Here is a 21,929-nt window from a genome sequence, read left to right on the forward strand (position 1 = left end):
ACTCCCTCAGTGCTTTTCTACAAAACCCCAACAGCTGTATTCAAATAATCCTGAAGGATTCTCTTGGTAAAAGCAATGCTGTCACTTCCAGTTCTGAGGGAGCAATGGATATCAACTGAACCTTTTCCCCCATCCCAGCAGTGACATCTCATGCTGAACCCATTCAGAGAGTGGCAGTGTTCCCAGTGAAGCACATCCTCTCCTGAGCTTCAGGAATGGAGCTGTCTAGGCCAGACAGCATTTTGCCCAAGACTTTTCCACATTCCTGGTTCTAGTTGGAGTGCGTCACTTATGCATGGAAAACAATGTCAGTTCTCCTGTATTGGTCTCTTTCCTGCAAACCATTGGCTTTTCTAGAAATATTTTGGCAGTGCCATGCCATGTGGTAATATAGTCTGAAGGGTCTCTCTTGGAAGAGACTAGACTTTGTTGGGAGAGTCCTTTGCATCATCCAAAAGAATGGGAAACATTCAACAGCCTATGAAGTAAGTACAGACAGACTTACCCCCTGTTTCCTACATATTCTTACAGTTTTCTTTAGTGTGAACAAGAACTTAATGGGTCTAACTATCTATTCTGCATTTGTCCTAGTACCAAGACCATCCCCAGAACAAGTCTGGTAAAATTGAAAATGTTAACAGACGAAGCAGGTTCCCAGTGCTTGGTATGAGATCAGTAAACTGAAAACAGATAGTAGAGCAAGTTTTCTTGCTAAGTGACATGCCTTTGTTTTTCACCTCAGAACTCCTAGAGTGGTAAAACTGAACGTTGTTACACACGTTTCCATCTGAATATTTCAGTATTGCATTTTCACAAGATCACAGAATATTAGGGGTTGGAAGGGACCTCCAGAGATCATCGAGTCCAAACTCCCCTGCCAAAGTAGGATCACATAGGGCAAGCTGCACAGGAATGCATCTGGGTGGGTTTTGAAAGTCTCCAAAGAAGGAGACTCCACAATCTCTCTGGGCAGCCTGTACCAGTGCTCCATCATCCTCACCGCAAAGAAATGTCTCCTCGTGTTGAGGTGGAATCTCCTTTGTTCTACCTGGTACTTGTGGAACTCTTCCATGCCAGAATCCGGGAGATTGGACCCAAGGTAGACCCTTCATTCGCGCAGCTGTTATTCACACATTTGCCACTAGAGGGGGCCCTTGTAACAGAAAAGAGGACCACGCCATGCATCCTTTATGGACCCCGAACGGGAAAAGATGGTGTAAGGCTGCTTGTGGCGCTGAGCTAGCTTTAGGGATTTATGCTCCAAAAGCTAAGCGTATTTATCTTATTTGTTAAAGAAAAATGATACTTTAATGCAGGCATCTACACTGTACAGCTAGTGAAATAACTCACGTGCCTGCCACAGTTCTACTGACTACAAATTAATTCATTCCTTATGACCACTCGGTTTGTGCTTAAGTCTGACAATCAGAGTACATAGATTCATCAAAAGTCAATATCCTGTGTTGTAAGATGATCTCATATGTGTTGCCCATGTTATTATTAACAAGGCAAACAAAATCCTGCAATTTTATTAATTATTTTATTATGGGAAAATAAAGCAGAAGGAAAGTGAAGACTGGGGGGTGGTGGTGGTGTTTGGTTGGTTTGTGTGGGTTTTTTGTTTTGTTTTTTTAAGTTGTAAAATAATTGTCAGTGAGAGCAGCAAAGGCTAGTTATTTTCTAAAGAAGGTGAGCCAGGAGCTGAGAGTGACCAGAGACCAATACTGCTTTCCATACCAAAAAGATCATGGGTCATCTGCAGCTGCTCACCTTTGCACTGGGAATTACTTCCTGAAGGATGTTACCAGACAAGCTAAGGCTGCTGTGACTCAGCCAGACTTGAGTAGCAATGATTTTCAGTACTTAGTAAATGATGAAAGCCACTCTGTTATGATGTGATACTGGTCAACTTTATCCTAAAAAGCAGCCAGGAAATAACTGGTAGTGACTCACTGGATTTTAGATTCAGTAATGTGCTGAAATAGATTAAAATTTCAAAATAATTGCTGTAATGCTAGGAGGTTCATACTACATCAGTTATAAAATAGATATGGCAAGAGCTGATGCTTTGTTACCTAGAGACTGTACTGAGCACTGCAAATATTGTCCAGATTGGAACCCATTAGGTTTCACTCCAATGCTTGTACCATAAGAATAGCAAGTAATTGATTGTAGGGAAAACATCTATCAAAGGTCATATTTAAAGAAAAGAAGGGGGGGGGGGGGGGGGGGGAACAACACTCATGCCTATACCTAATCATGGTTTCTCAAAGGATTTTTATGTTTAATGAAAATCTGATTAGTTTAATGTACCTACTCCTGACACCTGTTTCCATGAGAACCGGAGCAACAGCCAGAAACCACATCACTGGAGTTCTTGTTGGTTGCACGGACGTAGGAAATTGCAGATATCACCTATACAAGCATGAGGACCAGTCTGTGTAACGTTGTCAGGAGAATAGGAACATTTTATGGTGTTTTAAAATCCTTTCACGTACTTAGAGAAACTCCTTACAGCTGCCATATTATTATTATTATTATAGGTTAAAATTATTAGTAAGAAGCAAATTTTACTTTGGAAAACTGCACTTCTCTAATAATAAAGCTAATAATATGATGCTTGAAAAAGAGAAACTAACTGTAATGATATTAATGTATTATTCTAAGTCTCTAAAACTGTGTGATAATCACTTATTTGCCTTATATTGCATCCTTTCCTTAATGGTATTCCATTACATTGAATTTTAATATGTGCTAACAAATCTGTGGCTAAATCATGTATTTGCTTGGAGTGAGTTGCAAAGAACACTTTTGGTTTTCTATGCAATTTGGCTAAATATTTTTCTGGACCTGAATTGTTTTACAGTGGAAAATTCAGGCATAACTTCTTGCTTTTGTTGGGCAATACTGTAAAATCTGAAGGGAATATTATCAGTATGATGGAGTGTTATACTTCTGGGGAAATTGTTCAGATGTCTTTCATGTAAAATGGAGGTGTAGCCGTTTCTGAAGTAATTAAAAGAAATATATAAATTATCTTAGTCATGGGCAGAGAAAAAACATAACCCTAAGGTGCAGACAGAACTTCAGTGGCTGCAGCTATAGGTACTGATACTGCAGCAAACATCAGAACTCACCTGATTTCAACTTTGATTATGAACTGCAAAATCTCTGAATATCAGCAAAACTGCATTTCTGAGCAGTCCTGGTCCAACTACGACAGCTTTCTACTTCTTCCACAAGTGAACTTCTTCTCCTTAGAAATGCAGACCATTCCTTTGTATGGAAAGTGTATTAAAAAACATAACTTGTGATTCATAACACCTACAAATTAATACACACTTTAGAACAAAGTTCTGCTTAGAACACTGGTCAATAATTGATGTCCAGGGAAAAGTATAAGGAAATGGTCATGTATGGAGTGACCCTTCCCTGATATGACTCCTAGCAATCAGTAATCTAAGTTCAGATTTTGTGTGAAACTGTAACCCCCTTTTTCCTGTATCTGGATCCAGGTACTTAAAAGTGCAATCTGTTTTTCTTCAGCTGTTTCTTCAGTAAGCTGTTGCATTCTATCTTTAACAGTATTTAGTTAATTGTTTTGAGCCTATCTAGAGGCAAGTTTTTCCCCCAAAGGTAAAACCCACATGAAAGCAAGGAACAAAGCCTGTAGGCTGCAGGTAACTCATGCACATGCTGCTTTTGCAGGGAGAGGTTGGACAGCTTGTAATTGATGCAATTTCTTGAAATAACAAAATGTTCCTGACCTTTTGTGGATCACAAAGTAAATGCACTTTTAGCATGTCAAGTAAAATCAAATATCATTCTTATTCCTCTCCTGCTTGTTCTCAAGGATGTTGTTATGTACTAGGCTGCTTAATAAGAAATTTGAACTACATAGATTATAACAGAATGTTATATTTGAAGACCTTCCTGACCACCAAACAACTACCTCCATTTTCCTATTTCAGTGTTTTTCATATTTACAAGCAATTAGAATATATATATGTGTGTGTGAGGGAGAGCAAGGGAGCTTTCAGCATGACATTGAAAAATACAACATTGTAATACAGGGAGATTTTTGCCCCCCCAAAATTACATAGGGAATGGTTCACAGCCAATTTTTTATGATAACTGCCAGGCAGATCCCACAAGAATTGCTAACAGCCTCAGCAAAAATGACACTACGCTGAAAGAATAAGTACTTTGTTCTGTTTATTTGAACCTGAGGGTTCTAATTAAGCAAAGCACAGCTTTGTAGGCTATAAATCCAGGGATGAAGTCCTCAGTTTCAGTAGAAGAGAACCTGGCAAGGGGCAGAGGTCAGAGGACAAAGGAGCCAAAGAGACACAGTTCCTCATGACGGTTATTGCTAATCTGTGCTACTTTTCCGCTTGGGAGAGCAACACACCAATAAGTTTTACTTCTCTGGTTTTACTGTGATGTCTCTTGTGGATTCCTTACACCAAAAGGAGGAGATAAGTGTGAGCAAGCTAAATCAGCTTTATTCCAATTAAAAGTTCTTTAACCTGAGCCAAAACCCGGGCAATGATTTTGTAGCACTAGGCAGTTACTAACTTACATTTGTATTGTGCTCTGAAATAATATGATATATTCCGGAATATATTTAGGGAGTGTTGGAAAGGCACTGAACGTCTGAGTTTTGTTAACAAATCCTTAGCCACTATACTTTAGCCAGTACAGAAATGATTTTTAAAATTAGTGAGTTTTGGAACTGTCACACATAATTGGGCTGTGGTATATAAGAATACTCTTTAAAATACCAACAGAGTACGGATACCTCATAATTTTTGGTGTTGATTGCTATCAAAATATCAATGGGTTGCCTCTCACTACTAGTACTAGTGACTGAGAGAGCACTGTGGGGACAATGTAATGTACTGCTTCATCTAAGGAGATGCAATTTGAAAACCAATGCTAAAATCTGGGCACAATACTAAAGCTGTCTTAGCATGCATTTTAAAATATTTTAATTGGAAAAGTAACTATTACAGACTGTCGTATATAGTCCTGCAACCAGTGTATAAAATCATTCATTGTCTTTGTGAAAATCTAGCTGGAAATACGCTGTAGCCCTCACACCAGATTGTGCTGCAGCCTGTTATAAAATAAAAGTACTTCTTGAAAAGTTTTCCTAACTTAAACCAGCTTTCTTCCCCCTGAGAAGCCAAGAAATATCCAAGAAATACGTACAGTCTTAACTTTCTAGGTATTTGCTTATCCCTAGACATAATTTTCAGCCAATTTTGTCTTGAAGAGTGCTCATTTATAATTTATTCTGTGTATAGAGGGAGAGAATGAAGAGCAGTAACAGCCTAGAGAAGAATCTGAAAGGCTAGAGACAGGTTATTCTTTTATATAAAGTTAATAGCAAGAGGATCTGCTGGGATTTCTACTAATAAAGGTGAGAGCATTCAGCTCCCTCTTTATTTACAGAGATTGTGAGAGGAATCATTGCAGTGACTCGCCATGGTACAGTTTTCACAGCTATGTTCTTGTGTGTTGCTAAAGGAAGAATCTTCTGTTTGTTATAAAACTCTTTCTGGAGGGGGCACTTGCTGTTTTCTGTCTCTGGGCAGATCCACCAGCACTGATTTCATAGGAGATGTTAAGGCAGCTTTTGTGCCCAGCTCAGAAACTCTGGCATGTGTGGAGCCTATTTCTGTATCATTGGATGCAACGGACTTTCAGTCCTTCAGGGTGCCAAAGACTGAGCCTGCACTCCCTGTTGTGTGGTTATGAAGTCTAGCAGCTTAGTTATTAAGGAGGTAAGTTGTGATACCAGACTGTGAGTGATGTTCACATAAAATCACAGATGAACTTAAAATCTTAAGTTCCAGCTTGGTACTGACACTCAATAAACATATCCATAGCCAGTAAGAGATGAATGGAAAAGTAAAAAGATGCTCCTAATCATCTCTCAACTATTAGTACCAACTCCCACCTGAGAGCAGTGCTTTCTAAAAGAGTGCAAGTGTATGTATCTGTGGGCTAGCATACCAGATCTTTTGGTACATGCCGTATAATAGCAGACGTGCTGTGCCTAGGATCAAGACCTCAGTGCATGTGACAGGAGTCGGCAGCTCCTCTAAAAGAAACCAGTAAAATAAATTTGGAGCAGTCTATCCTTCTCCATTCCTTCTTGAGGTGGACTCTATCTAAAAATACAGTGTTAGAACACCGCTGGCAGAGAATCCATGGTACATATTTTTGTGCTGAATGAAAAGGTTCTAGGGAGACCCTGTGCTGTGCTCTGTTTGAAGTGTTATGTACTTGGATTTCTCATTCTAATCAACATGTTCCTGTGCTGCAATTTCCAATCTGGTATTCTATGAAATGTCCCTGGAAGAAACATTCTTGCCAGCTCCTCCAGGACAGAGTAATCAATGGCATCTCTGAGGTGCAAAATAACTCCTTTGTTGACTTGCCATCCACTTGATATATCCACAGGTACATTAAAGGTTTGTGTAAATAATGAAAGGTGTTTGCTGTAGAATGACACTGATGTTCCCATATTGCACTATATACTCTTCAGTATTACTTTCATAAGTGGGACAGCAAAATGTAGTACTTTATTTGGGCATCTGCCTTTTTTAACTATATGATTCACAATGCCTTGGAAGGACATTGGCTGGAAGAGGCCGGCACTGCACTTTTGAAAAGGCACTGACTGCTCAGGAAATTAAATTTAAAATTAGTAGAGAAGCTAAAGACTTTGAGAAACACAGTAAAGGGAAGAGGCAGCCGCTGGCTTCATTGAACAAGAAAAGACAGGAAATTCTGCTTAGTTACCTCTCCTGATAACGATCAGTTGGCTGGCATCATTGTGAAGAGCCATGTTATTTAGCAAAAAAGGAAAGTCAGATGCCCTTTTTACCTTGTGAGAAAAAGAAAATTAATTTATGGTACCTTGAGCTGCTACCAGTTGATGTGCAAGGAAGTGCTTTGCTCAAGTTCAATGGTAGGTCACTTTCCCTTGTTGCTGGGCTTTAGTGCCCAGATTGCTTCCTTATAAAAAGTTGTGGGGATACTGGGTGATGCAGGAGGATTCTGAAAGTAATTGTGCAGTGAAGAGCAGAAAGTACACATGGTATCCTTTTCTCAAGCACGAGCAAAACGTCCTGGGTTTTTCCTGTAAATCAAAATCAGATAATAGTGAAATATAAATGAAGTTTTATGCCTTTTGGAGATTTACAACTTGCAAGAAGAGGGAGTACCTTCTTAGGAAAATTGCATTGTGGGAATGCTGGAGTATTTAGGAGCCATCAAAAAGATTTAGCAAAAAAAAAAAAAAAAAAAAAAAAGAACAAAGTCACAATCTTCCTTCTAGAAAACGTCAGTAACATACGCTTTTTAATAAGGAGGAGAAAAGGATTGCCATTTTTCTGAATGAAGTTGGTGTCAGTTGATTGTGACTATCTTCATAGCCTAAGAAAGCAGTGCCTTGATGTAATTTGGTAGTGTTGACAGAGAGGAGGCTGTACTGACCATGCAAACTACTGAAAGGAACAATAATATTTTCCTAGAGAGGGATAAAATATTTGCCAGGGTATAATTCCACAAACATCTACATGAAGAGGAAAAAACAGCTTTAAGGTAAACTCTTTTTGTCTCCAAGGACAGGACTAAAACTGCCCAGAGCCTACCTTGATTGATCGAACTCATGAGCAACAGCTGCATCAGCAATTGAGACAAAAGCAACCAACCAACCAAAAAAGTCTGTAGCAATAAAGATTCCAGAAATGTGCAAGACAGATCTGTCTAATTTAAACTGCCATTTCCTTTCAGATTTATAGCAAATCCTCAAACATAGAACTTGGTATCTTCCATTTGAACACTGGATGTGTCACTTTTCTGCAATTCTGCAGTATAAATTATTTCCAGCAGCAGGATTTGAAGTGCTGCAGTTACATCAATTGACAAAACACAGCATACAAGTATGTTCTTCTAAAAAAAGTCTTTGTTTCTGTTTTCTGCTTTGCTTCATGAAAATCCACAAGCTTTTAGGCAGCTTTAGACTACATTTTAGCCCAGTGCTTTTGAGAAAAAACTAGTGGGTGAATTTGAGTAGAGTATGTGAGGTTTACTTGAGTGAAGCTTTCTTCCTTTTCAGGCTTCCCCTTACACCTGCTACAGCAGTCCTGTTTGCACTTTTCTTCACATGTGAAATCTGCATTAAGCATAATGACTTTATATAGCAGTGTCAGATATCCTTGCTGCTTTTCAGCTTTTCTGATAAATTTGAAAGCAATATATCCTGTGTGATATGTGATTCCACTGAAAAATGCTTAGTCCTCAAACGTCTGCCCTGTTAGTTACTGGAATAACTCAGAGTGACAATGGGCTAAATTAATTCATTTCGCTTTATGGATTGTGAAGAAAATGTAAAATAGATTAATTTTCCCTGAAAGCACTTGCTAAAATATTACAATAAATCAATGTTACTGGGACATATACTTCCACTCTCTGTACTTTAGAAATAGCACAAAACCCCCAAATGACTGTAATTTGTAGCAAGATCTTAATATAAAATTTCCAGACATTTAGAGCCTCTGCCAAATATTTTTGTGCAAGTTACCTGTATTACAGGAAGAGACATGGTTTTAATGATGTTCTCTTTTCACTTCCAGCAGACAGAGATGCAAGAGTGCTTTTCTGAGTGCAAGTATTTTTTTGCATCTGCCCCGAAAGGAGCTCAATCTAGAGAACTATAGAATCCCTTTCTACACTCTTCCATAATTGAGGCCAAACCTGGCTAAGGATTCACAGAGCCAAAAAGTTCAAGCCAGCGGTGTCCGTTGTGTTCCTTGCCTTTGATATCCACACAGTGTTTTGATAGGAGCTGTCCCACATGGCTATACCACCACTTCTTGGCAGGTCCTTCTGCCGTGCCCACCATTTGCAAGGATAGTTTGTAGAATCATAGAATCATCAGATCAATAAGGTTGGAAAAGATCTAGTTGTTGCAAGCTTTGTAATTACTCCCTAAATTTGTTGCACAAAGAAGCTGCTTTGTCCTGATGACAAAGACCAGTCTCAGAGGCACTCATATTCCTGGGAGATGAGGACATGGAGGGATGTTAACCCTTACTCTAGTCTTGTTTCCAGGGCACTGGAGGTTTTCTGGCTGGAAGGATGCTTACTCCTTTTCCCAGCCTTATACCAGACATGGTATAAGCAATGAGCCTGCTTCATGAGAAAGAATGGTAATCACTATGGCCAATGTAGTAGGAAGGTGCACCACAAGCTCAAGTGCGAATATGTTACTTTTGGTCATGGACATTGTCTTCTTTCCTCATTTTGTGCTTTCACAGGTAACAATTATGTCTTCTTGATTCTTCCTAGAAGTCAGGAAATTTCCTATCTCTCCCTTCCTACCATCAGCCTTTCCATTCTGTTGCTTTCTTCCACAATCCTCAAAGAAATGCTTATTCACTTTACTTGTAGTTTTGGACCAAAACCAATTTGTGGAACATGATCATAGTATCAGTACAGATACTGCTCTTAGAGTCCTTACATAAAGGAACAGATATATACAAGCATGTAGTGGAATCACTTTGCTTTAAATTACAAGTACCTTTGTAAAATTTATTTTACTTTGTGACTAGAATAATAAAGTTCACAGTTGGTGAAATGTTATTGATTTTACTTCTCTCAGATTATGAAAAGATCTCTTCATTAATCATATTGTTTCTGAAAGTACTTAAATAACATTTTTCTCAAGGATTTTCTGGAGGGCTTTTTCCTCCTCTTCCCCATTGTATTATAAAAGAGACAGATGAATAATTATGCAAAATAATTTTGATGAAAATATACTAAAGGTAGTGAGACATTTAGCTATATTTTTGCCATTTAATCTATTGCATTTACTCTTGTTCTCAAAAATTTCAAATTGAAAACAAACCCATGTCCACTTTTCTGTGAAATTTTTAAAATAAAAAGCACTCCTCCTCAAATTAGCATAGCATCTGCTGCCACTTAATGAAAAATAATAACACAGTCTTCAGCACTTACAATGTTAGTTGCTGGCAACCAGGAAGATACTGGGAATACTGTCTAACATTGGACACGTAGGCTGAAACATTATGAATGGTTTTCTTTTCCTTACTGTTTGCCTGCATTTCAGAGAGCAGCCTTATATAAAGCAATACAGGGGCACTCTGGAGCCTCACGTCCCCACACTGCAAATGTAGATTAATAAAGGCAGAACACAGCTCCTTTATCCAGTGTTTTTGCAGGGCAGCATTCTCACTTTGCTGTTAATTGAGAGTCTGGGAGCAAATGGCTACCAAATTGCCTGATGAAATATGGTCTCACATGGGGTGTTATTAGTTAACTGGCATGTGTGGCAGTCTCTTGGTCATTGAACTGTCTAGTTTTGTAAACAAAACCTGGATGCAGCCACACATGGGCATAGCCTTCTGCAGAGCATCCTCTGCACTACCCTCTTGAAAGTATCTGTGGTGGCAAAAAGCTTCCTCTTGCTGCCCTCCACTCTTCCTGTGTGAATTTGTTTACAAGGAAGATAGTATATAAATGTTCTTATTAGTAAACAGCCTGAGAGAGAGATGCCATGAAGGAACAAGTGTGCCCAGGGCCAGCAAGAACTATTGAACTGTAGCTACGCTCTAGCCACCATTCACCAAGCCCAGCAAATGGCCACCAAGATGATTAGAAGGATGGAGCAAATGATGCACAAGAAGTTGAGTGAGCAGGTTTTTTTCAGGGTGAAGAAGAGAAAGGAATGATCGAATTAATTCAAACACCTCTATAAATGCTCACTAGAAAACACAACCAGACTTCTTTGTTCATGTGAAGTATGAAAGGACAAGAAGCAACAGAAACTATTTTCAGCAAGGAAAATTCCAGTCAGATATAAGGAGAAAAAGTCTTCATCATGAGACTGAACCAGCACTGTTACAAGCAGCCCAGAGGAGTTCTGAGCCTTAGAGATACTTGGAACTTGCCTTGAGCAACCTAAGGTAACTGCTTTGGGGAGTGAGTTGAACCAGGTGACCTAAATGATTCAGTTATTCTAAAATAATTCCATCACTAACCTGTTGTCTAGAATAGTATTGAGATCCCCTACCACAAGGCTCTGAGGACGACTTGTAAAGCTTCAAAAATTTAAAACATTTGGAAAAGAAAACTTGAGGAGAAGAGTTTGCATACAGGGAGAGTAAGATTCAAAGGAAAGAATATTTGATCTTGTTAAAGCCACTGTCTACTTCTGGCACTAGCAGCTCTGACATCCCAGTGACTAATTTACACTTAGTCTTGGTGAGGCAGCAGCACTGGGTATAAAGCAGGAGGGGACCAGCTCTTAAGGCACTGCCAACTCTGAAATTCCACTGGGGTTTTAAAACACTCAACACTTCCAGGGAGAAGTGGCAGATTTTGATGAGGCAAAAAAAAAGAGCTCAGTGAGCAAATGAACCAGGAACTCTGTTACACTTTCTTTTCACTACATTTTTCCCCTTAATGCTTTTTTTTTTTTTTTCATTCTTGTTCATGACTCTTCTCATTTCTCTTGCCTATTACTTCCTCTGAGGCTTCATGCAATTACGTACATCCATTTCTTCTAGAGTGTTACACTTGGGTCCATGAGAAGATAAGTAGTAAATACACATAGTATTTATGTTGATTTTGGGGTCCTTCTGCCTGCATTTGCCTTCTCTGTTCCTTTTGCTGCTCTGTGGAGTATATTATTTTTGTAATGTGGTGGATTGAAATTTCCCCCCCAGCATTAACTTTGCCACACCAACTCAGTTGGAAACGAATGAAAGCTGTATTTACAAGCAAAACTACACTCAGCCAACGCAGCCAAGCCAAGGTCAGATGAAAAGCAGGTTAATCTCTCCTGAGCTAAGCAAGCAGAGAAGAGATCAGAAAGGAGAAAGAATTGGTTTTGGTACAGCCAATCTTATAGCAGATATTTCTCCAATGAATTTATTTAGAATAATCTTTAATTTTCCTTTTTACATCCAATAGTGATTTATTTATATTTTTCTACTTTTCTGCTCAAAATCAGAAAAATGAAGACAGCATATGCTGGAAGCAGTCACTAATGAGCTGCGCTCAGCCGAAAGAGCACTTGAAGAAATAGCAAGATGAGGGGAAAAAAAGAGCCAGGTACTCTGTATTGCTGTTAAAGTAAATCATTAAAGTCCCTTAAGAGACTCTTTAAAAGCTTATTAAACAGTTTTTGGATGCTCTAGCTAATGCAAGTTGATTCTGTTCATATGATGGTAGCTTAAAGAGTTTTTAAGAGACTTCTTTTAAGAGACTTCTTCAGCAATTTGAATGAATGATTTTTGTCACAAAGAGTGATACCATGCATTGCAGAAGAAAATTTTTAAAAAGCAGGAAATATGTTCAGTAAAATCAGAACTGGGGTGATATGCACATTAATTTCAAGTGGTCAGGATATAAGACTGGATTCTACATCTGGCTTTGGATGTATTTGGAAATCACAGAGAAACTCCCTTTCTCATTGCCCTTTATTTATATTGAGACTGCAGATATTCAAAATACCATGGATGTTTTAGTCTAAAGACAAAAACAGATATTTTTTTTTCCAATGGTATGTAGAGAGATAAAGACTGACCAAAGGTTCAGCAAATATGCACACCTTATGAGCAGGATTATTAGAATGTCTCTATAATTATGTTTATCTCAAATGAGTCTCACAGTTCTGCCCCAGTTCATCTTACAACTCTTCCATACCAACACCCATTGCTATGAGACCTTTCTAACATGCATCCTACTCACAGCATATGGGTGACTTAAAATCTTGTGAGCATGGTCAAAAAAGTAAATCTGCCGAAAAGATTTAATAAAATAATTAGGTATAGTTGTGGATCCTGTCAGAGGAAGTATTTTAGGAAATAAAACACAGGGAAGGGAACTCAAAACCTATCAAATTAAGTAATTGGGGCACCTTTTTTTGCTAAACTTTTCCTTCAGTCTGACTGCCCAGGTCTAATTTTTGAGAGAGACCTCAAATTGCAGGTACTACCAGCAGCCATCTTATGGTCCACATGAATGTCTTCGCAAAGTCTGACAGCTTTCTTTAAAACTTCCAGGGAGTCAGTGACGTTTATTCCTATTGCTGCTGAATTTGAATTCCTTACAGAGGAAGAAAAACAATATATTCCAGAAGTACAGCTGCAAACTGGAAAAAAAAATTCCCTTCAGATCTGTTGAAGTGGTTAATTCCATCCTATTTGTTCTCATTGTTTAAAGCTGGAGAAGAATATGGCTAAGTCCTAAAGAAAAGAATTAACTCCAGAAATTCTGAATTCTAATCACATGCCAATTAACTTTCTGACACTATCTTTTACTGACCAGTTCTCTTGCAGAAATACTGCAGTTCTGCTGCACTTCCATCTTAGAGAAATATTTCAGGTGTATACTCCACACAACTTTTAGTTCTGTGATCCTTGTTGCAGGTATTTTGACCAAATTAGGGTTTTTTGATGCCTCAAGTATATACACTTTTAATATCTGCAATGATGTTTGAACTGGTGAAGAACTATATATATTTTTCTCATGCTTTAAATTCAGTGAAATGATAGCCTTTGGACTTCCCAGTAGAATTTAGTCCAGTAGCCCAGTTTAATGTAATGCACTCATTAATAACTGCATTCTTTCCATGTGTGACAAATTAAAAAATCTAATTCTAAACATATTACAAATGTGAAAATTTATTTTCCTTAATGCATTTAAAGTACAACATGTAAGAGGGATGGTTGTTTGCTTTGAGCGCTTCTAGAATTACAATGCTAATCTCTTCTAGATGTAGATTCAGAGATTTATTAAGTACACTCCTTTTACTTACTTGCTTATTGCATTTGGCTCCCTAATTGAGTTCCTACACTGCCATCCTTCCTTTGGGAGGTTGGATGTTAAAAAAGCAAGCAATACTCAGAAATAAGCCCTCCTCCTCTTCCCTATTTATCTGCACATTTTCATGACTCTACTGTGTCTGAAGAGAAGGTAAAAGAAGAAATTATCACAAGTGACCAATCGCTGATCCAAAACCTCAAAGGAACACAGGTGGATGTCTTTTGTTTTGTTCTTGCAGAACTATATGTAGAAACAGGTAGAAAAGACATGTATGTGTATGTGTAGTTAATTTTATGCTTCAAACAGCCCTATTAAGTTTGGTGCATCTTCAGGTGCAGATGGATAGTGATGGTTGTAAGAGATGCAAAATTGTCCCGAGTGTTAAGGAGCAAACTTTTCTTCGTCACTATAAGAATAAAAATGTTCTATATCTCTTATCTCTGCCTCACTGCTCTTCATGATATTTCTGGAAATATGACCTGTTGGATAAAAAAAATCCAGTTACTGTAATTGTAAACGTGCCAAAGAACTTCAAATTTATTACTAAGTGAAGAAACTAAAAACAGGTTATGGGCAGATCCTCATTCATTGTTGACAGATCTTAGTGTCCACCAAGATGCATTTGTATTAAGGAACGTGCCTTAGGTTTTTCATGAGGGAAACCTACGGATTACAAACTATGTTGAATATTTCAGGATCACTTATGAGGCAGCAAACACTAACTCACAGTTTAGGAAGTCATTTAAGCAAACTTGTATCTAGCTTAAACATCTCATATTCCAGAACATGGAAAGTATGTACAGAGTGCTTTTCCAATTACAGTTGTATAAATTGTCCGAGTAGCTTAATCCACTTTTCACAGTATTGGAAACTGGAAGCAAATAAAATGAGTGCAATTTAGAATCAGGAGATAATTAGGTCTAATACATGTGTTTTTTAATACAAAAATGCAACTCAGGAAATAATAGGCAAGTCCAGTCTTACTACATACTACACCTCCACTCCTTATTGGACCTGGAGGGGAACATGGTGACTGAAGACGAGGAAAAGGCTGAGGTCCTGAATGCCTTCTTTGCCTCAATTTTTAACAGCAAGGCAGAAGGCGTTCAGGAGGAGTGGCCTCCTGAGCTGGGCGATGGGGTTGGGGAGCAGTGTAGTGCCCCGGTAATCCATAAGGAATTAGTTCGGGACCTGCTGAGCCACTTGGACACTCACAAGTCCATGGGACCGGATGGGATCCACCCTAGGGTGCTGAGAGAGCTGGCAGATGAGCTGGCCAAGCCGCTCTCCATCATTTTCCTCCAGTCCTGGCCCACCAGCGAGGTCCCAGATGACTGGAAGCTGGCCAGTGTGGTCCCCATCCATAAGAGAGGTTGGATGGAGGAACCTGGAAACTACAGGCCGGTCAGCCTGACTTCAGTGCCAGGGAAAGTGATGGAGCAGATTATCCTGGCGGCAATAACTGCGCACCTGAAGGATGGCCAAAGGCTCAGGTCCAGCCTACATGGATTTAGGAAGGGCAGGTCCTGCCTCTCCAACCTGATCTCCTTCTATGATCAGGTGACCCGTCTGGTGGATGTGGGGAGGCCTGTGGATGTGGTCTACCTGGACTTCAGCAAGGCCTTTGACACCGTCCCCCACAGCAAACTGCTGGCTAAGCTGTCAGCCCGTGGATTGGACCATTACACTCTGTGCTGGGTTAGGAACTGGCTGGAGGGCCGGGCCCAGAGAGTGGTGGTGAATGGTGCCACATCCAGCTGGCGGCCAGTCACCAGTGGCGTCCCCCAGGGATCAGTGCTGGGCCCCATCCTCTTTAACATCTTCATTGATGATCTGGATGAGGGGGTCGAGTCAGTCATCAGCAAGTTTGCAGATGATCCCAAGTTAGGGGCAGATGTTAGTCAGTTAGAGGGTAGAAAGGCTCTGCAGAGGGACCTTGACAGACTGGACAGATGGGCAGAGACCAACGGGATGGCATTCAACAAGTCCAAGTGCCGAGTGCTGCACTTTGGCTATGGCAATCCCATGCAGAGCTACAGGCTGGGGTCGGAGTGGCTGGAGAGCTCCCAAACAGAGAGGGACCTGGGGGTGCTGATCGACAGCCACCTGAATATGAGCCAGCAGTGTGCCCAGGTGGCTAAGAGGGCCAATGGCATCCTGGCCTGCATTAGGAATAGTGTGGCCAGCAGGAGCAGGGAAGTTATTGTGCCCCTGTACTCTGCTTTGGTTAGGCCACACCTTGAGTACTGTGTCCAGTTCTGGGCCCCTCAGTTTAAGAAGGACATCGAAACACTTGAGCATGTCCAGAGAAGGGCAACGAGGCTGGTGAGAGGCCTTGAACACAAGCCCTATGAGGAGAGGCTGAGGGAGCTGGGATTGTTTAGCCTGGAGAAGAGGAGGCTCAGGGGAGACCTCATTGCTATCTACAACTACCTGAAAGGTGGTTGTGGCTGGGAAGGGGTTGGTCTCTTCTCCTAGGCAACCAACCAGCACCAGAACAAGGGGACACAATCTCAAGCTGCACCAGGGGAGGTTTAGACTCGAGGTGAGGAGAAAGTTCTTCACCGAGCGAGTCGTTCATCATTGGAATGTGCTGCCCGGGGAGGTGGTGGAGTTGCCGTCCCTGGAGGCGTTCCAGAGGAGATTGGACGTGGCACTTGGTGCCATGGTCTAGTCATGGGGTCTGTGTTTATAGGGTGGTCTTGATGATCCTCGAGGTCTCTTCCAACCTTAGTTATACTGTCTGTGATACTGTGATACTATGGTAAAACTGTTTCCCTAAGGCTATGAATCATGACTTCTGAGGAAAAGAATGTTTTTGCTATATTTGGTTATGTATGTTAGTAGTGTCTCCCAGGTCTGGAAGATGTGTTTAACCAAGATTGTTTTACTAATGTGAGTGGAGTGTGGTGTAACGGTGCCCCACCTTCAGATACTCATCCTATAACGCTAGTGGATCTTGGCAAGTGGGTGTAGTCAAGGGAAAGAAGATGGTTGAGCACTGATAGGGCTGTTCTTGGCAGGGGTGTCTTTAGTTTCTCTGAGGCACAGAAGTAGTCTATAGGCATCCTTCAAATCAAAACTTCTTATGGTGATAGAAAATTTATTTTCTTTTTTGGTGAGCTCAGCCTCAGGACATTTAGATGCGGTTTCTCCTCTTTGATTATTGTTGGCACACAATGCAAATAATGAAGTTTTGGAACTATCATGAATTTTGAAGGCTAATTTAGTGAATTTAGTGGCAAGACTTCCACTGATTTTGGAAAGACAGAACTTCTAGTGGGAGGTGTGCCTGCCCATGGCAGGAGGGTTAGAACCAGATGATCTTTAAGGTGCCTTCCAACTCAAGCCATTCTAGTCTATGATTCTCAGAGAGACCATGCCCTTCCACCAGACAGTTTCAAACAGCTAAGAATTTGAAGACAGGTCATAAAAATATCTAGAAAGGAGGTTCCCTTCCCAGAAAAAAAAAATCACTGAAATAGTTTTGAAAATTATTTTCTAACACTAATAAAGAAAAATGTAATAGACCATTTTATGCTCCTGTTCCTAGGCTGTGCCTTATACCATGATCAATATAAAAGAAAATGATATTTCCTTGATTACCCATTCAAGCAGAAAATGAGTAGCTGTTTCCTGAGTAATTGGATAGCTTTTGTACATCTTCAATTTTTTATGTTATTGGGTAGTTACAAAGATGTTTTAGCCTGATTTTTTTTTGCAGTATATAGTGTCACTATTACAGTGGGAACATTCTCCTGACAGAGGAAACCATTTAATAAATTAGAAGCTGAATGCAATTTGCTAGTAAGTTACGCAGACTATATAATGCACATGCAAGAAATACTTTAAATATCAACCAGAAACTAACTATGTAAATTACACAAAAGCATCCTTCACTGTTCTGGCTTTCTCTTTCTTCCAAGACTGAAAAAGGCATTAACAGAAAAATTTTGAACGTCTCAAATACTTTGTATAGAAATCTTTCTGCCTAAGAATCACAGGCTCTTCTTTCAGTGCTGAACACACTTAGGAAAAAAAAAAAATAATCTAGTTTAACATTTGTAAGAGGGCAGATTAACCAGCAGCATCCACTCAATTCCTCCTGGTACTCCTACAATAGATATCAGCCTTGAGGGGCAGATACCAAAGATAACATTCATAAGTAAGGTCTGCTGTCTTGGCTTTGAGAGTCTCCCTGAGGCACACTAGACCTGGTGTGCATTCTTGTTTACATTTGTGACTAGTGTATTACCCAGCAACAACAGCAGTTCAGCAAGTACCAAAGAAAGATCCCTTAGTTCTCACATCCACTGAAGTTTCAGTAGTGAGCAGACACAAACCAGAGATAGAATGAAGCGCTCGTACTTGCATTTCAGCAAATGTCTAAATGCCATGATCTTCCAACAGACAGCAGTGTTTGCTTGAAATAGAAATCAGCATGGTAAAGATGCAAGAGAACACAGACTGTTGTCTAGATTTTATTTGTGGCACCAGAAGATAAGTGACTCACTTAGAGTGGCTCAGTTGGTAGTGCATCAGACCCTTAATGGGAAGGTTGTGAGTTCAAAGCCTGCAGTGGGCAGTAGTGTCCTCCCTACTCTAGTCATGAGGTCTGGGGTGACAGGTTGGACTTGGTGATCTTTGAGGTCCTTTCCAACCTTAGGAATACTGAAGAATAGATTCCTTTAAAACCGGCCCAAACCAGAAAAAAACAGTCAAAACTGGCCAGAACTGGAAAAAAACGGCCAGAACTGGAAAAAAAACGGTCAAAACCAGAAAAAAACGGCCAGAACCAGAAAAAAATGGCCAGAACCGGAAAAAAACGGTCAAAACCGGAAAGAACCGGCCGGAGCCGGAAAAACTGGCCAGAACCGGAAAAATCCAGCCAGAACCAGAAAAAAACTGTCAAAACCGGCCAGAACTGGTCAAAACTGGCCAGAACCGGAAAGAACCAGCCAGAACCGGCCCAAACTGGAAAAAAACGGTCAAAACCGGCCAGAACCGGAAAAAAAACGGCCAGAACCGGAAGAAACCTGTCAAAACCGGAAAGAACCGGCCAGAACCGGTCAAAACTGGCCAGAACCAGAAAAAAACGGCCAGAACCGGCACAAACTGGAAAAAAACGGAAAAAAAACAGTCAAAACCGGCCAGAACTGGAAAAAAATGGCCAAAACTGGAAAAAAACGGCCCAAACCAGAAAGAGCCGGCCAGAACCGGAAAAAAAACGGTCAAAACCGGCCAGAACCAGAAAAAAACGGCCAGAACTGGAAAAAAAACGGTCAAAACCGGCCAGAACTGGAAAAAAACGGCCAGAACTGGCCAAAACTGGAAAAACTGGAAAAAATCGGCCAGAACTGGAAAAAAACGGTCAAAACGGGCCCAAACCAGAAAAAAACGGCCAGAACCGGAAAAAAAACTGTCAAAACCAGCCAGAACCGGAAAAAAACGGAAAGAACCGGTCAGAACCGGCCCAAACCGGAAAAAAACGGTCAAAACCGGAAAAAAATGGTCAAAACTGGCCAGAACTGGTCAAAACTGGCCAGAACCGGAAAGAACCAGCCAGAAACAGCCCAAACCGGAAAAAAACGGTCAAAACCGGCCAGAACCAGAAAAAAACGGCCAGAACCGGAAAAAAACGGTCAAAACCGGCCAGAACCGGAAAAACACGGCCAGAACTGGCCAAAACCGGAAAAACTGGAAAAAAACGGTCAAAACAGGCCCAAACCAGAAAAAAACGGCCAGAACCGGGAAAAAACTGTCAAAACCAGCCAGAACCGGAAAAAAACGGAAAGAACCGGTCAGAACCGGCCCAAACCGGAAAAAAAACGGTCAAAACCGGCCAGAACCAGAAAAAACCAGCCAGAACCGGCCAAAACTGGAAAAAAACAGTCAAAACTGGCCAGAACCGGAAAAAAGCGGAAAAAAAACGGCCCAAACTGGGAAAAAACGGCCAAAACCGGAAAAAAACGGCCAGAACCGGCCCAAACCAGGAAAAACCAGGCAGAACAGGAAAAAAACGGCCCAAAATGGAAAAAAAACTTCCAAAACCAGAAAAAACGGGAAAAACTGGAAAAAAATGGCCAAAACCGGAAAAAAACTGGCCAGAACCAGAAAATTCCGGCCAGAACCGGCCCAAACCGGGAAAAAATGGGAAAAACCAGCCAAAACTGGAAAAAAAAAACCGAAAAAAAATGGCCAGAACCGGAAAAAATAAGGCTTTAAACTAGATTTGAAGGGGGAAGGGGTTAATAGTCTCCTGCTGGCCTATTGAAGGAGAGCTGGTAAGGGCTATCAACTTTCGGCCCTGAGGCAAGCCACGAATGATCCACCAGGACATTCTGTGGAAACCGAGGGGAATTGGCAGAAGAGGAGGACAGGGCCAGCCCAACTGAAGTGCTTCTATGCGAATGTGTGCAGCTTGGGCAACAAACAGGATGAGTTAAGGGCCACTGTGCTGCTGGGATGCCACGACATAGTGGCTGTTACTGAAACTTGGTGGGATGAATCCCATGACTGGAATGTAGGGATAGATGGGTATAAACTCTTTAGGAAGGATAGGCAGGGAAGGAGAGGAGGAGGTGTTGCCCTCTATGTCAATAGCCAGTTGGAATCAGTGGAGCTCCACCTGGGGAGGTATGATGAGCTGATTGAGAGCGTATGGGTTAAAATTAAAGGCAGGACAGGGGAAGGAGATATTACTGTGGGGGTCTCCTACAGGCCACCTGACCAGCAGATCCAAGCAGATGAGGCCCTCCATAGGCAAATAGAAGCAGCTTCCAGGTCACAAGCCCTGGTCCTCATGGGTGATTTCAACCACCCGGACATCTGCTGGAGGGACAACACAGCAAGGCACCAGCAATCCAGGATGTTCCTGGACTGCATAGAAGACAACTTCCTCCTTCAAATGGTAGAGGAACCAACAAGAAATGGTGCTATGCTGGACCTTGTTCTCACCAACAGGGAAGGGCTGGTAAGCAATGTATCTGAAGGGGGCCTACAGGAAGGCTGGGGAAGGACTTCTCAGGATCTCGGGTAGTGATAGGACTAGGGGGAATGGAATGAAGCTGGAGGTGGGGAGATTCAGGCTGGATGTGGAGAGGAAGTTCTTCACCATGAGTGTGGTGAAGCACTGGAATGGGTTGTCCAGGGAGGTGGTCGAGACCCCGTCCCTGGAGGTGTTTAAGAGCAGGCTGGATGAGGCTCTGTCCAGCCTGGTCTAGTGTGGGGTGTCCCTGCCCATGGCAGGGGGGTTGGAACTAGATGATCCTTGTGGTCCCTTCCAGCCCCAAATGATACTATGATACACAGGTAGCTGCAACTGCTCTTCAGTTCAGTACATGAAATGTGCTACAGAGGATGAGAATTGTTTCCCTCCAGCTTCATTATTCTCTATGTATCTGCTTCAGCTGTCTTAAATACTGTCACTATTAAAACATTACAGCTCCTAGGATCTCTGTTTAGCCATTTTGAGCATATGTACTTCCAGCAGTTAATGGATCTAGTGTGTTCAAGTTCAGCTTCTCAAAACATCTTAATGATTCTAGTTCAGAGTTCCTAAATGGTGCCCCTCTAGTATCCTATGAGAGATATGATAAGGAACTGTGGTGGTTTTAGGCTATGCCTTTAAAAATTTAGCTGCAGATTTTGAGCAGAATAGTAGAAAAATACAAATAAATCACTATTGGGTTTAAAAAGGAAAACAAAAGATTATTCTAAACAAATTCATTGGGTAAATACCTGAAATAAGAGGAGCTGTACCATAACAATTCTTTCCATTCCCATTCCTTTTCTCTTCTCTTCTGATCTTGGCTGTTTCTGCTTCACTCGTGAGAGATAATGTGCTTCTGGCTGGCCTTGGATAAGTCTAACCCACTGCTTTCTCTCTCCCATCTCTCTCAGGACAGGGGGATTTGGGGGGTGGGAGGGCAGTGGAACAGCTTCCCTGATCTTTTTTGACCAGGGTGGGGGGGTTGTGTTGTTTGTTGATTGTAACTATCTGTATAATATTGTAAATACTGTATATTTTGTACATATCCATTGCATTCCATTGTAGAGTG

At 41.0% G+C, this 21,929-nt stretch overlaps 1 protein-coding gene across 1 annotated transcript; it reads left to right on the forward strand.

Annotated features, from left to right (window-relative positions):
* Positions 1-1,009: 1,009 nt before the first annotated feature.
* On the forward strand, positions 1,010-20,086 carry LOC137446495 (axoneme-associated protein mst101(2)-like). The gene is made up of 2 exons (XM_068149163.1): positions 1,010-1,216; positions 18,578-20,086. Exons 1-2 carry the CDS (start codon positions 1,010-1,012, stop codon positions 20,084-20,086), a joined length of 1,716 nt encoding a protein of 571 aa, XP_068005264.1.
* The last annotated feature ends 1,843 nt before the right edge of the window (positions 20,087-21,929 follow it).

Source organism: Melanerpes formicivorus, unplaced genomic scaffold, assembly GCF_026170545.1.
Source record: "Melanerpes formicivorus ecotype bairdi unplaced genomic scaffold, bMelFor1.0.p_v2 SCAF_17, whole genome shotgun sequence".
Classification (NCBI taxonomy): Eukaryota; Metazoa; Chordata; class Aves; order Piciformes; family Picidae; genus Melanerpes; species Melanerpes formicivorus.